The sequence below is a fragment of the Trachypithecus francoisi genome, unplaced genomic scaffold (genome assembly GCF_009764315.1).
Source record: "Trachypithecus francoisi isolate TF-2019V2 unplaced genomic scaffold, Tfra_2.0 Lachesis_group2, whole genome shotgun sequence".
NCBI lineage: Eukaryota > Metazoa > Chordata > Mammalia > Primates > Cercopithecidae > Trachypithecus > Trachypithecus francoisi.
This window is the reverse complement of record NW_022681465.1, coordinates 68915983-68931621: the sequence shown is the minus strand read 5'-3', so window position 1 is coordinate 68931621 and position 15639 is coordinate 68915983. Positions and strand designations below refer to the sequence as shown.

At 39.9% G+C, this 15639-nt stretch overlaps 1 protein-coding gene across 10 annotated transcripts in view; it reads right to left on the bottom strand.

Moving 5' to 3' along the window:
* RAI14 (retinoic acid induced 14) overlaps positions 1 to 15639 on the bottom strand; it is a 175358-nt gene continuing 159719 nt past the window's right edge. For 9 of the 10 annotated variants that reach the window (XM_033179319.1, XM_033179315.1, XM_033179323.1 and 6 more), the window contains 6 exons: positions 13399 to 13453; positions 10437 to 10555; positions 8064 to 9599; positions 6095 to 6244; positions 2823 to 2888; positions 1 to 1928 (listed from right to left, as the gene is read on the bottom strand). In XM_033179319.1, the coding sequence (XP_033035210.1) occupies positions 1851 to 1928; positions 2823 to 2888; positions 6095 to 6244; positions 8064 to 9599; positions 10437 to 10555; positions 13399 to 13453 (2004 nt within the window). In that variant the 3' untranslated portion in view covers positions 1 to 1850. The remainder of the gene's footprint in view (positions 1929 to 2822; positions 2889 to 6094; positions 6245 to 8063; positions 9600 to 10436; positions 10556 to 13398; positions 13454 to 15639) is intronic. The other variant, XM_033179322.1, reaches the window with a different exon arrangement.

The window sequence follows — 15639 nt, the reverse complement described above, 5'->3', positions numbered from 1 at the left end:
TGCAAAATGAAACAAGTTTATTATTTTCTCCAACAACTTCTGTAAATTACAAAGACAAAATACTAAACTACAGCATATAACTTTTCAATATTTAACCAGAGTACTCGTAATAAATACGCATCCGGAAACAAGATAAAAGGCTACACCTTGTCAGGCATCCTACAAAAATGTCTCAAGTTTTATATACTCTGCAGCATTTCTGTGCGGGGGCAGACGGGGCTGTTTTGTATTTTCTGAAGTGCTGTGACAAAAGGTCCTTTCACATTTCTTTGGAGCATTTTTGAAATTGCTTAACTATAATTAAACAACTTAAGAAAAGTAATACCAAGCTTTAAAGCCATTTTTGCTTTGCTGTCATTGGTCCTCATCCAATACAGATCAACATATCATCCAGCACAGCCAAGCACCCACTGAGCCCAGGCAGCCCTGTGGGACGTGGGCCCTGTCAGAGCAGGCCCTGCTTTCGGTTAAATACTTTGGAGAGTCCTGGATTCTGTCTCTCTCCCTCAACAAGACTAATGCCATAAGGGAAGCTGCAAGCATGTTAGAAACATTTTTAACCTGAAAGTAAAGTGAACAGAAATATTTTTTCCCCGAGACCTCTGCTATGCACCATAATATTACCATATCAGGGTTTTTAGCTTCAAAGTTGAAAAACAGATTGTTACTAACAGTCCTTCCAGAGATCATTTATGGGCGCTGGTAGAGTCAGGACATTCAAAAACATTCAATGGGTAAAAAGAGGATTTGCTAGATTCAGAAATGCACTACAGTTCTGAAGACACCATGGCTGAAAGTTCTAGGGGTGTTGGTGGCAGCTCATATAAGGTCTGGCATACATAACTACCTTTTGCTATAGCTGAAAACTTTAAGGAAAAAGTTACATTTTTAAAAAGTCTCAAGCATGGCTACCTAAAAAGTATTTTGTTAATATAATCTGTAATTTCACTTATTTAGGGGTTTAGATATGAAAACACCTTTATGAGCCAATAAAAATATTACAGAGAAAAAAATACTTTTACAAAAATTGAGGTTAAGAACTATGAGGCATTTCTTTTGGCTGTAAACACACAGTTTACTGTCCCTTGTTGAAACACAAATGTTTGGATTTCCTGAGCTTCACGAATAACAGCAGGAGGCAAGTTTGCATAGAAAATTTGCAGTATGTCAACAATTTACTTAAAAAAAGAACTTTTAAGGACAACTTGCTTTTGTTTTTAAGTTTCATATTTTAGTTAATAGCACTCATCAAACTGAATATTGATAAGCACGGTGATGAGATATATAAGGCAGATGGGAAGAAAACATGGAATTAGAGTTTTTAAATCCACAGGATACCATGATAAAGGGTTTTAAGCAGACACTTCATAACTAGTGCCATACTAATTTAGTTAGAAATTAAATCATGTTTTGGAATTAAAAGCCAAAGGCAAAAAGAGCTCTCCTGTGCTGAATGGCACTGCCCAAGTACAGCAATGGAAGGAGCATATTCACTGCAGGAGGCCTCAGTACATCACTCGGTGGTGATGAAGCCACTCAGCCGGTCAGGTATGGAGGAGGGCCCCCCCCTGCCAGCATCAGGACCAGACCTCTGGGCGTGGCTGATCCCAGCTCTGGAATCTGAAGGGATGACGGGAACTTTCACCTCTGCTGGTTTGAAGTCTCTAAGTAGTTCTGAGGCAGGCAGTCTTCTCCTGGGACAAGTCCTCAGAAACCTTTGGAAACGGAAGAAGCTACGCTAGGCCACAGTGCATACCACACATGAGAACAATGGCAGCGGCTGCCAACAACTCTGGATCTAACACAAAGACAGATGACAAGGGGGGCAGTGTCCTGCCAAGGAATCCACTTTACTTCTTTTGAGACTGGTTTTTACACATGGTAAGGATTTGCTTCAGTACTTTCTGGACATCTTCATCCATCTGGCCCTAGGATATTCAAACACAAGACACTCATTAGAACCTAAATTAAGCCATGGTACTTTCTTCTCTGGGGAATGAGATGGCTGACTGCAGTGAAGATCTGGGGTATTTTCCCCCATCTTTCACAGGAATGTTAGCCCTATCATGTCCCAAATTTCTATGAGGAACTGAGTCAAAGAAAAGGTCCTGCCTTCATCCAGCTGGAAGATGAGGTGGCAGTGTCTACCAAAACCCTCAGCAAAAGCTATCTGGGGTCTCAGTTGCAAATGTGAGTCCAGCAGCCAGAACACCAAGCATCATAGAGCCAAGGCAGCACTGGTAACTCTGAGAAGATCAGCATTGCTGGAAAATAAAGCCCCGGTCCTCCCAATGGAGGACCACATTGTCCCTCATTCCTGAATAAATGATGGGAGGGCAGGGCGTGGTGGCTCCTGCCTGTAATCCCAGTACTTTGGGAGGCCGAGGTGGGTGGATTGCTTGAGCTCAGGAGTTTGAGACCAGCCTGGGCAACATGGCAAAGCCCCACCTCTACAAAAAATACAAAAATTAGCCAGGTACGGTGGTAGGTGCCTGTCATCCCACCTACTTGGGAGGCTAAGGTGGGAGGATCACTTGAGCCTGTGGGTTGAGGCTGCAGTGAGGCAAGATGATGCCATTACACTCCAGCCTGCGTGACAGAGTGAGGCCCTGCCTTAAAAGATGGGGCTGTTCCTGGTAAACAGGGCACAAGGCTCCTGACATGGAATCCAAAGCAATGCAAAAGGCATATTCGGGCTTTCCAGTGGAAAGGATTCTCCTCTAATTCTTGTTCATTCTACTAGTTAAATGATGGGAGTTCTGTCAACATCTGCTGCCATATTTCTTTAGGATGTCCAGATACTTCAAGGGGCATAACCATACCTGCACAGCATACAGAAGATGCATTCTGTAAACTGATATGACCTCCTGGTGTTGTTTCTTGCATTCCTAGAAAGGGAATATTTCACATTGTTAATGAGCTTAGGAGATCTTTAAAGAACAAAAACAAAAAACTATGAGAAAGCTGCAGTCAAATGCTCCCCCAAGTGGTCCCCTCCACTTTATGCTAGCATCGGAAGTTTCTAAAATTGTTGTGGCCTTACTGGCTTGTGTATTTCTGAATACTTGTCAATAATCTTAGGGAAAAAAGTCTTGGTAGGTCAACTCGAGAAAAACCTGTATAAAAAGGAATTACTATAATCCCGTTTGGTTTTAAAAATATATGCACTTTGGGAGGCTGAGGTGGGTGGATCACTTGAGGTCAGGAGTTCGAGACCAGCCTGGCCAACATGGTGAAACCCCGTCTCTACTAAAAATACAAAAATTAGCCAGGCATAGTAGTCGGTACCTGTAATCCCAGCTTGTCAGGAGGCTGAGGCAGGAGAATCGCTTGAACCTGGGAGGCAGAGGTTGCAGTGAGCCGAGGTCACGCCACTGCACTCCAGCATGGGTGACAGAACAAAACTCTGTCTCGAAAAAATAAAATATATATACGTGTGTGTGTGTCTATATATATGTGTGTATGCATGTGTGTATATATATGTACACATACTTATGCAAAAACAGCTACATTAAATGTAAATACTGCAAGGAAATACATCAAATGTAAAAAGTGATTATCTCAGAGTTATTGAATTATGGAAAATTTTTATTTATAGGTACTTGTTAAGAGTTTTCTGTATTTTTCAACTTTTCTACAATGGCCAAATATGTACTAATTTAATTTTTAAAGTCTGTTATTTTTAAGGGAATTATTGATTACGCACTATATGGCCAGTGTTATATAATCCTTGGGGAGCTCAATTATTTAGATTTCAGTGTACCAAGGAGGCAAAGAGGGTGGTGGCCCCAGTCTCCAGTGGTTCCTCAATACAGCCGCTGATGCTTCTATTTCTCCTTGTTGAGCTATTATTCCAGTTCCTCTCAGTGGCTGTTTCAGGGGTCTTTATCTCTGAAACTCTTGTTCTAAGAGCCTGTCCTCTCAGAACATGATGAACATCATGAAAATTGAGACCATCATATATGGATTACTTCAAAAATGTACAAAAGTCCATAATACCAATTCTTCCTTCCCCCCATCAGTGTCAGATTATGAGGTATCTTTCCTGTTATTAAGGGACACTTTAAAACCTGTCCTTTAAGTTCACACCATAAGAAGGCACATTTGGCACTTCTTTCTGTGTTGTTCCCTCCCCACCTTTCAGCAATCCCTACTCAATTATTTATGATTTTATCATCGGATCTGTCTTCCTTTCTATCCCTGCTTCTGTCATCATTTGCATGGCTTCGATATCTGTGCGAATGATCCATCTAACACCTGAACCTCTCAGTTCCTCAACTTCAGCTTTAATAACATGCTCCTCTTCGGTTCAGCAACTCCTCTCACGGCCGTAGCCCTGCGTCTGTCATTACCACCTCTGAAATCTCAACTGAAAGCATCCCTCACCCTAACCACCACTTCCCATCTTTCCAGCAAACTTGCTTCAGGCTTCCCCCAACCCCTGCTGCGACTGCTTAGCCCCACCAGATACCTATCTACTTACTCACTTCTCTAGCAGCCAGTCTACTGCAGCCCAGATTCTATCCTCCTCCCCATTCCACTGGAATGGTTCTCACCAAGGTTCCCAAAAGCCAGCTAGTCCACGTGTCAGTCCTTGCTGAGTAACAACATATTCTTACTCAGGCCTTCAAGACTCAGCACAAGTATAACTCCCGTAGGAAGCTTTGCATGCCTCAGCAAGATTGGGTAGACACATTTCCTGTGTATGTCCACGGTATGCTGGGCATCTCTTTGTTGATAACTTATATAGAGTATAAACTCCATGACGGCAGGGACTGAGTCTTACTCATTTTATATCATCAGCACCATGTATAATACTGATGTATAGTAAGAGCTCAAACACATGTTGCATAATTACAAGAATTATTGTATAAACCAATAGCACTTTACCTACAAGTCTGTAATGCCATTTTATCAGAAGAATGACCTGCAGAACACAGTAAAGAGCAGCTTCTCCTCTCCTAACTATCCACCATTGCTAGAGCTATTTCCTCCAAAGCTAGCATTGAACTTTGTGGCCAGAGTAAGGACTGCTGAAACCCGAATTCACTACATTTAGGTCTATTCTGAAGAAATCATCAAATCCATATTCTGTTTGTATATGGAAGTTAGAGACAGTCCAGGACAGACTAACTCTGGATTTTAGGTAGAAAATGTAATGTACCCATGCCAACTCAAACCTTAACAGATACTGTGGTAAGCTAAATAATGGCTCTCGAAAGATGTCCACATCCTAATTCCCAGAACCTGTGAATGTTACTTGATATGGCAAAAGGCATCTTGCAGATGAAATTAAGGGTTTTGAAATGGAGAGGGAGATTATTGTGGATTATCTAGGTGGGCTTTAGATGTAATCACAAGGGTCCTTATAAGAGGGAGGCAAGAAAATCAAAGGCTGAAGGAGGAGATGGGAAGACTGAGCAGATGCTGGAGTGATGTGCCTCGAAGATGGAGGAAGGGGCCATGAGCCACAGAACGCAGGCAGCCTCTGGTAACTGGAAAAGGCGAGGAACCAGCCCTGCCAACAACTTGAAGTTAGTCCAGTGAAAGCGATTTTGGACTTCTGTTCAATGCAACTATAAAATAATACACTCGTGTTGTTTTAAACAAATTTGTGGTGATTTGTTACAGTGGACCCAGGAAACCAAATTAGATAAGGAAGGGCTTTCCTGAGTGAAATAAGGAGAGGGGCCAAGAAGCAGCTTCAGATATATAGAGATGCAACTACTAGAGATCCTGGCCCCTAACAAGAAAAAGCTCTTGCCACTGCCAGAGATGGGGAAAGACTGTTGCAGAAAAAGGAAAAGGGGTAAAAAGTTAGGGAATGAGTGAGCATGTAGCCTCCTCCCACTGTCCTGTCAGTTCTTTCCTTCGCAGTGAATATCTGATCCATTGCATTGCTGATAACGACTGGCAATTCCACCAGTGGCTCCCTCTTTCGCCCTCACTGAAGAAATCAGTCAACTGCTCATTGAAGTACATTCCTTTGGGCTGGGAATCTTTTTGTTCATGCCCACTTGCCCTAGCAGCTGAGATGGTACGGAATCTGCCAGGCCCTCCACCCCAAACCAGGCAGCAGAAACAAGCCCACTACCGCCAGCTGGTTCTGGAGCTGTTTGACTTGCTGCTGCAGTGCCTCCAGCTGCTGACTCTGCCTTTTGGATGAGCTTGTTGAGTAGGAGAGCTGGGAGAGGCTGTTCAGGGCCTCCTTCAATTTGGTGACTTCCTTTGACATCTCATTTATCTAGGAACAAAGGAAAATGGTATTAACAGGCAATAACATGTCTGCAAAGCAAAATTTCATATATTTCTAAGCCTCAAACACAGTCATCTCTTTTGGTCTCTGGGACTTAAGACTTCGGAGCAATTCCCTTTTAATACATTTAAATAAAAAACTCATAAAATGAAACAGATAATAAGATCAGGCAAACTAACAAAGCCCGCTACATCCATTAGGTTCAGATAAAGGCCCTTGAATTACATATTATGTTTTGGTGATGGTGGTAACAAAAGCTGTGATGTTGGTTTCCTACTTTTAAAAGGGGTATGATTGAAAAAAAAATCAGAATTAGGATTTCAGGCTTTATTTGGAGACAGCTATATTTCGTCCAGTACTGCTGACATGGGCGATCAGGAATAAGGCCTAGGAAGCCTGATATCTCTGGACATCTTTCTTTAAAGTAAACACAAGTAACTCCCCACTGTACCCCACCACTCGCTAATCCCTGTTTCCCTGGCTGGTAAAGCTCTTTTGAAACACTCATTACAAAAGAATAAAGATAAGTAGTCTAATGAATGCCATTTGGAACCTCTGAGACAGGGGACTAGAGATGCAGAGCTGATTGAGGTGTGGAACCATCCCCCCGAACTTTCCCTTTGCTTCCCTCCTTCCTCCAGCAGCATGACCAGCACCATTTCTTGTGTCCAGTGCCATCTCAAACTGCTGGGTCCCCACATTCCTCTTCCTCTCCTATATACCTGTCAAAGGAGGGGCCAGCGAGGGTAGCTTTTACACTGACTTGAGGGGAAGGTGATGGACCTTAGGGAAGCAGGATTAAGTCTAGGAATATTTTAGTTTCTTATTATGGAGGAATCTGTTCTGAATCCAAAAAAAGAATTTGAAGTTTGAGATGGATCACAAATACTTTTCAGTTTGCAAATTCACTTCTGATCCCCAACACTGGCAAAGCTTCTGTAAAATGATTTTTGAAGGACAAATATGCATCACATATGTGAAAATGCTTTAGTATAAGGAGAAGTGGCCAAAGATTGATGTTTGCTTATTTATTATTTTTTGAGGCAGGGTCTTACTCTGTTGCCCAGGTTAGAGTGCAGTGGCATTGATATGGCTCATGACAACCTTGACTTCTAGGGCTCTAGTGATTTTCCTGCCTTAGCCTCTTAAGTGGCTGGGACTACATGCTCGCACCACCATGCCTGGCTAATTTTTAAATTTTTTGTACAGATGGGATCTCACTATGTTGCTGAGGCTGGTCTCAAGCCATCCTCCCATTATGGCCTCCCAAACTGCTGGAATTAGAGGAGTGAGCCACTATGCCTAGCAGATGTGTTTTTAAAATATAAATACCCAACAAAGTATTCTTTTTTTTTTTTAAGATGAAGTATTACTCTGTTGGCCAGGCTGGAGTGCAGTGGCCTGATCTTGGCTCACTGCAACCTCCACCTCCTGGGCTCAAGTAATTCTGCCTCAGCCTCCCTAGTAGCTGGGATTACAGGCATGTACCACCATGCCCAGCTAACTTTTGTATTTTTAGTAGAGATGTGGTTTCACCATGTTGGCCAGGATGGTCTCAAACTCCTGACCTCAAGTGATCTGCCCACCTCAGCCTCCCAAAGTGCTGGGATTATAGGCGTGAGCCACCACATCTGGCCGATCCAACAGACTATTCTTAATGTGGCTTTGGGGACAGATAAAGTTCATGTGCAGAGTCTCTGAGCATTCACTCCAGTTTAGTGCCAACACTAGAAGTATTTAATATAGTAAAAGCTGAAGAGACTAAGACTTATTGCTAGAAACCCAACAGCAATGCAGTTTCACCAACCTTTTTATCCTTATCTTCCTCCAGTTTTGAAGAGCTCTCAGAATATCTTTTCATTTCTGCAAGTTCTTCCTGAGCTTGCTGGAATTTTTGCAGAAGTTCATTTACTTCTTGCTCTTTAGATTTCAAGAGAGTCTGAATATTTTCCTTTTCTCTTTTCACCTGTGAGACCTCACTTCTAATCTGGGCAACCTCTGAATGGACCTTCTCTTTCTCTTTCACTGATTCCTTTAATTTCGATGCCAACACACTCACTTCACTCTCTAAGGATGACTGGAGCTTTTCATAGGAAGACCGGGGTACCATTGCATCAGTCATAGCAGCTTTCTCTTCTAAGAGTTGTTTCTCCAGCTTTGCTACTTCCACTTCCTTGCTTGCAAGGTGTTCCTTAAGATTGCTTATTTTTTCTTCCATCTCTTTTGCTGTAGTCCGTAGCGTGGTTATCACTTGCAAATGTTCTGTGATAGAGACAGAGTTCTCTTTCTGTGCATCGACCAGTTGTTTGAGCTGGGTCAACTCGTTCAACACTTTTGAATACTGAGACTTCATTTCGGACAGTGCATCTTCTGCTTTAGCCCTGGACACGTTTGTCAATTGCATCAGTTTCTCATGCTCTGCTTTATGGATATATTCAGCTGTGATATCCTCTAGAGATTTCCTCTTCCTGTAATCCTCCAGTTCAGCCTGGGCTTCTTTGTACAGCTGTGACAGCTCGCTCACCTGTTTGTTGAGTTCATCTATCATCCTATTCATGGCTTCTTTCATATCCTCAGCTTCATCACTGGCTTCCTGTGTCATCTGACTTTTTAGTGTGTCTTTTAATTTCATGATTTCTTCTTGGGCCTCTTGGTATTTCTCAAACAAAAATGCTTTCTCTTTATTCATATTCTCAATAACAGAGCAATATGAACTTTTCATTTCCTCGTACTCTTCCACAGGTGGCTTAATCACTGTACCTTTCTCCCTCTCTACCAGTTTTTCCTCTAACTCTCTTACTTTCTCTTTATTTCTTTCACTTTCTTCTAATGCATTCTGCAGATCCTGCTTGAGCACATTTATTTCCTCTTCCGTGACCCTCAGCTCGTGGAGATGTGAATAATTATCCATGCTCTCAGGCGAGACAAGACCCAGTTTCATCTGCTTCTGCACACTAAGGACTTCTTTCATAGCCTCCTCGTATTTGCTCTGAGTTTCTTTAAGTTTCTGGCTGAGGTCAGAGCTGTTCTCTGAAATCTCAGTGTTGTTTAAACATACCAGTTCTGCCCTTCGGGACTGGAGTTCAACCTGTAGCTGTTTTCTCTCTGCTTCAGAGCTCTCTAATCTCTTCTGTAAATCTTGCAAGATCTCTTGCAGTTGCTGAATTCTGACGTCACTGTCAGTAGTGGATTTACCTAAAGAATGTATTAAGACAGGTGGAGATGATTTGGAGTCTGGGGGAGTGGTTTCACCAGGTTTTCCCAGGGATGGGCCCAAGTCAGTTTGGGTGGAATGATATGAGTCAAAGCTTAGGTCTGCTTCTGCCTCCTTGGGTGATTTAGCCTAGGAAAAAAAGCAAGAATTAAGTAATACCAAAGCGGTGGTTAGCTAAGCAAGCAACCAGAATGAGAGGAGTAAATCTGCAACTTTGGTATGGGAGAGTAGCATGATCACTTTGCCTGTGTATTCTCATGCCATGAAAAAAGATGGTCTGGGACATGAGTGGGACTAATGACACAAAGCTTGCTTTGGGTTCTATTGGGACAGATGATTTGTGTCACTTTGAAAACAATAAAATTGTTTACTCTACAAAGCCTCCGATTCAAAATTTTCCTTCATTTCTTTTATCATTCTGCTTGCCAAGAGGGGTAATGGATATATAGTACAGCTATTTCTTCTTCTTATTTTTTGGTACAGCCATTTCTTATCAAGCTCTTAAACCTGTTAAGTGATCAACTTTACTAAATGAATGGATAATATTTTATATATATGTACACATACACACATATAATTTAAAACAAAATTTTAATGTGTATATAAAATCAAAATATAAAATTGTATATATAAAATTATACGTATCATTCTATGTATATAGTATATTTTATATAGAATTTTTCTATAAATTTTGTTTACATTTTATTTATATAATTAAACATATAGAATTTTTAATACTGATCATACTATGTGTATAATCATATATAATTTACCAGTTGAATAATTTACAGAAAGAGTTAATGAATAACACTCTCATGAAACAAATAATCTGAAACTATAAGATACTTAAAGCTAATATTTAAAAAGAAACTAATGTACACATTTAAAACAAAACACATCTGACTACTGAAAAGACCAAGAGCTTGACTCTACAGAATAGTCCATGACAGCAATCTATTTATATACCTGTAATTTATCTTGTAACTCCTTATTGTGTAAGGTAAGGGAAGCAACTTTTGCTTGCAATAGGGCAAGAAGATCTTGTTGGTCAGCTTCAGAACTTATATCCAATAAGCTATCAGCACCTTGGGAAAGAGAAAGCCATTTAAAATAACATAAAACAATTAAACTCTTAGTTCTCTAACCTGAGACAAATTCACTTCCTAGCCTAATCCAGTTCTTCTTCCTGGTCCTAACTATAAAACGCCCTAGCAGCTGGACGGATGAACTAAAATTTTCATATACTGGGGTTTCCTTACTGTGGATTGCTAGCACAATACTAGATACATGTGTATACAAGGCAATTCCGAAAATTGATGAATTTGGTCATATATTTCCTATTCATTTGCTTAAGTGTCATATCTAGGTTGTTTTTGGTTCTTCCCTGTGCCTTATAAGTCTCAATTCTGGGAATTGTTTTAGAAATGTCTCTGGAATCTGGTTTATTTCTTTGCACCTACCACCATTACTGTAATTCAGACTTCATCACTTTACTTGGAAACCCTGCAAACAGCTTCCCAACAAATCTCTGCCCCTCTCCTCTTCCCAGTGAAACTGTAGCTTGCACAGCAACGTCAGACCAGTCTTCCTAAAACATACCTTGATTGGATCATTCCTTTGGGTCAAGTGCTTTCATTATTTTCCCTCCAAAAATAATTTTCAAATTCCTTTATCTGGGTTCAGATCTCTATGATTTGGCCCCAGTCTACTTCAGGTTCATGACGCTGCTACTTTTCTAGATTCCTGTTTTCCTCAGATTCATGATTCCCATCACACACTCTACATTCTCAACACATGGCTGATTCTTTCATTCTTTATCCACAGGATTGCCCTGCAGAATCTCTCTGGCCAGAGAATTCTTAGGCATCATGTCAAACTTTGCCCAGTACCTGAAGCATTCAATGACCACTCTAGCATGAAACTGTCTTCTCTGAATCCCACAGTAATCCCTGTTGGAAACCACAACTTTCTGACATCCTACTGATTATCATGCTGAAATTACAACCTAAGGAGTGCTATTCAAAGGTGCTCACTGAGATAGCAAACTTCCTCCAGAAGGCAATGCAATGTACTGCTTCCTTCATCTAGAAAGTCCTACGAAAAATATGTCAGCTGGACAAAACAATGTGCTTAGTGAAGTAACTGTGTGAATTTCTGGTCCAAACTTAATATTATTACTTCGTGAGGTGGAATCTTGCTCTGTCACCCAAGCTGGAGAGCGGTGGCATGATCTCGGCTCAACTGCAACCTCTGCCTCCCAGATTCAAGCGATTCTCCTGCATCAGCCTCCCAAGTAGCTGAGACTACAGGTATGCTCAATAATTAACTATTACATAAAATCTCAATAATTTTATGTAATAGCTAATTTTTGTATTTGTAGTAGAGACTGGGTTTTGCCATGTTGGCCAGGCTGGTCTCGAACTCCTGACCTCAGGTGATCTGCCCACCTCAGCCTCCCAAAGTGCTGGGATTACAGGTGTGGGCCACCACGCCCGGCTCAAACTCCCTAATTATTATAGCTAGTACATACTTTACCCACACTTTGAAAAGCACTGATCTGCTTTTTATTTTCTCACGGTCATGTAATGCAAAGATGAAAACTTTAATCTTAACTTGGAAGGATGCAAAATGACCTTTCTTCATAGAAATCCTTGCTTCTCATCATAAGTCTGTTGCCTAAATCCCAGCTTTCTGAGTTTCCTTGACATGAAGTCTGGTGAATGTGAAATGAACTAGGGAATTGGGAGCATAAATGCAATTCTAAGAAATAAAAGCTATTTCTAAGATACAGTGAATGTTTTTTGAAGTACCCAATGTAACATTTGTTTAGTTATATCAACACTGATCTCTGCCAGGAATTAGAAAGTTTAATGTTTCTGGGGCCATGTGTGGTGGCTCATGCCTATAATCCCAGCACTATGGGAGGCCAAGGTGGGAGGATCACTTGAGTTCAGGAGCTTGAGACCAGCCTGGGCAATACAGTAAGACCCCATCTCTAAAATAAATAAACACATACATACATACATAAAAAATATTTCTAAGGTCTGCAAATTAAAGGCTCCAAACACCTATGAAATACACAACTGATTAAGACACTGAATGCTGGAGCAAAAATGGACCTTTGAAATAATTTCTTCTACATTTTAAGTGGATTCTAAAGACACTGTATTACATTCTTAGAGGGTAAATTATTCTTAGGAGGCACTCTTTAAAGACACAATGAATTAAATCCTATGATCATAAAGGCAATATGATTACATATGATTTCATGAACATTCTTGTCTTTGCATGTGTCTACTTAAAATCCACAGTAGAAAAGTTAGATGGGGACAGTCATGGAGGTGGCATGGTGGGTTCTCCCTTCATGAAATAATGTGCTGCTCAGCTGCAAAGAGTGTGGTTAGCAGACAGCAGAAGCCTATGGACCTCATCTGAAAATAATGTTTTTAAATGCGTAAGATAAAATATACAAGCTACAGTAACTTAAGAGCTTATTTGATAACAATAACAAGATCTGGCAGCAGGTCTAATAACTGCCATAATTTTTAGTAGCAATATTGTAAGTATTTCAAGATATCCGCAGTAACACTAAGGTGAAAGGAATTCTCTTGGTGACAAAATCATTGGTCTACTAATACCACTGGGGCTTATTGCCTGTATTCATAATTGAAGGAACTGCTAACATATAGTTTGGGACAAATGAAAATAAAGATGTATTTTTCAAAATTCAAATTCAGAGACTCTTTAAAATGCAGGTGAAGGCACCCTGAAGTACAGAGCACATCAGCCTGTTCATTACTGGCAGCTGTGTGTGGACGTGCTGGCTCCTGACCTTTTTACACAGTACCCCAGCTTGGCCTTTGCTCTCTTTAAATGGACATGAAACAGTTGGGTTGAAGGAAAAAAAACAGATGCTTCCTCATCTTACCTGTAGTACTGTCACTTAATCTGTCTTTGTTTTCTCGTATAGAACTGATCTCAGCCTATTGAAACACAAAAATGACTTAAAGAACATTTCTGAATGTAATATTGCACAAAAGAATCAAGCAGACTTTCCTCCTTGAGCTTATGCAGAACGGATCTGGTATTATCCTACTAGAAAAGTAGCTAGAAAATCTCAAAGAAAGAAGATATTTTAAGCTATAAATGAGTAAAAGTGACAATTATCCACTAAGTTTAATTTCTAAAACATTAGAAGTTCCAGAGGGTATATCAGAAGTTTCATTTAGTGAGTACAATGCAAATATATTTAAGATTACAATAATTTTATGTAATTGCTAATTTACTGAGTTATGTACTAAAAACTGAGACGCAAATATTGCTTTCATAACGAAGTCAAAGAGAAGTTCTATATGTCTGCATTATACATTGATTGAAATATTTTAAAGCAGATTTTTTAGCTTTATCATTTCATAAGTTATCTGCTATTAAAGTTATTATTAACCTTTCTAAGGGAAATGGCAATAAATATCATTTAGTCTTAGATCGGCAATAGATTCCCTAAAGATTTTCTCTAATCCTTTGTCCCTGAATATCTGTTAACATACTGTAAAAATTCTTGGAACTTCAAAGCCACACTTTCATTTTGAAACATTACAGTGACTTGCTAAAAATTACAGTGTGGCATCCAAATGAGCCAGTCAATGATAAGATAATTTTTCAGCCAAGATACCTTTGTAAAAGCCCAAATGCTAAACAATAAAGTGGATTATTTTTAGTAAGCGCTTAGCTTTACAAAAAGCAGTCCTTTCACTTTTATAACAAATTTACTTGTTTTTATATTCTCCACTATATAAGGTATAATAAACTGCATCCAGCTAAAGTTTACAAGTTGAGGAGGTTTTGACAGATGTATACCTATGGAACCAAGACTGTAGTCAAGATAGAGAATCTCTTCATTATGCCTAGAAGTTTCTTCTTGCCTCATTACAACCCCTCCTTGCCCACGTCATTCCTAGGCAACCACAACTCTCTTTTTTTGTATTTCTTAGAATTCCTATAAATGGAATGTCATCTGTATGAATTTTTTGGTGGCTGGCTTCTCTCAGCATGATGACTTTTCCGATTCAACTATGCTATTACTTGCACTACAGTTCGTTCCTCTTTATTGGCAGATAATATTTCATTATACGGGTATATTTCATTATCTTTATTCACTTGTTGATGGATATTTGGATTGCTTCCAATTTGGGGAGGTTGTGAATAAAGCTGCTACAAGCATTTGCATACAAGATTGTGTGTAAACATGTAATTTCATTTATTTTGGTAAACATCTATGAGTGGATGGCTGGATCATATATTAGGTTTATATTTAACTTTAATGAAACTTCCAGCTTTCTAAACTGTTAATAGTTACTCCATTTTAGATTCTCACCAGCAGAAAATGGAGTTCTAGTTCTGCCACATCCTCACTTGGTAGTTTTAGTCTTTTTAAACTTTAGCCATTTTAAATATATATCACTTTTTTTTTTTTTTTTTGAGACGGAGATCTCTGTCGCCCAGGCTGGAGTGCAGTGGCGCGACATTGGTTCACTGCAAGCTCCGCCTCCCGGGTTCAAGTGATTCTCCTGCCTCAGCCTCCCGAATAGCTGGGACTACAGGTGCGTGCCACTGCACCCAACTAATGTTTTGTATTTTTAGTAGAGATGGGGTGTCACCATGTTAGCCAGGATGGTCTCGATCTCTTGATCTCGTGATCCAACTGCTTCGGCCTCCCGAAGTGCTGGGATTATAGGCATGAGCTGTGAGCCACCACGCCTGGCCTAGATACCACTTTTTTCTCCTGCGTAAGCTAACATAGGAATAAATGTCACTTTTTATCTTTTTTTTTGTTTTTTTTTCCAGAAATGACAGTCTTTTATACTCTACCTCTGAAAAATCATAATTTGTGATATTATTCTTCGGATTGCATTGCTTCTTTGAGGCACAGTCATATCAGAAGATACTACGGTACTAACTATAAGAGTATAGTTGCCTTGTCTTATATAGAAATTTATCTGACGAGTTTATTAGTAAAGTCTAAAGTGAGCGAAATGATAGGTTGATAGAATCTTTTTCAGATTAATGTGTATCTAAGTTAAAAGAAAACATCTTTAGTAATTCCAAATAAGGAAAAGTAAGTAAATATACAATATTGAAATTTCCTGTTAACAATTATAAATTTTATTTC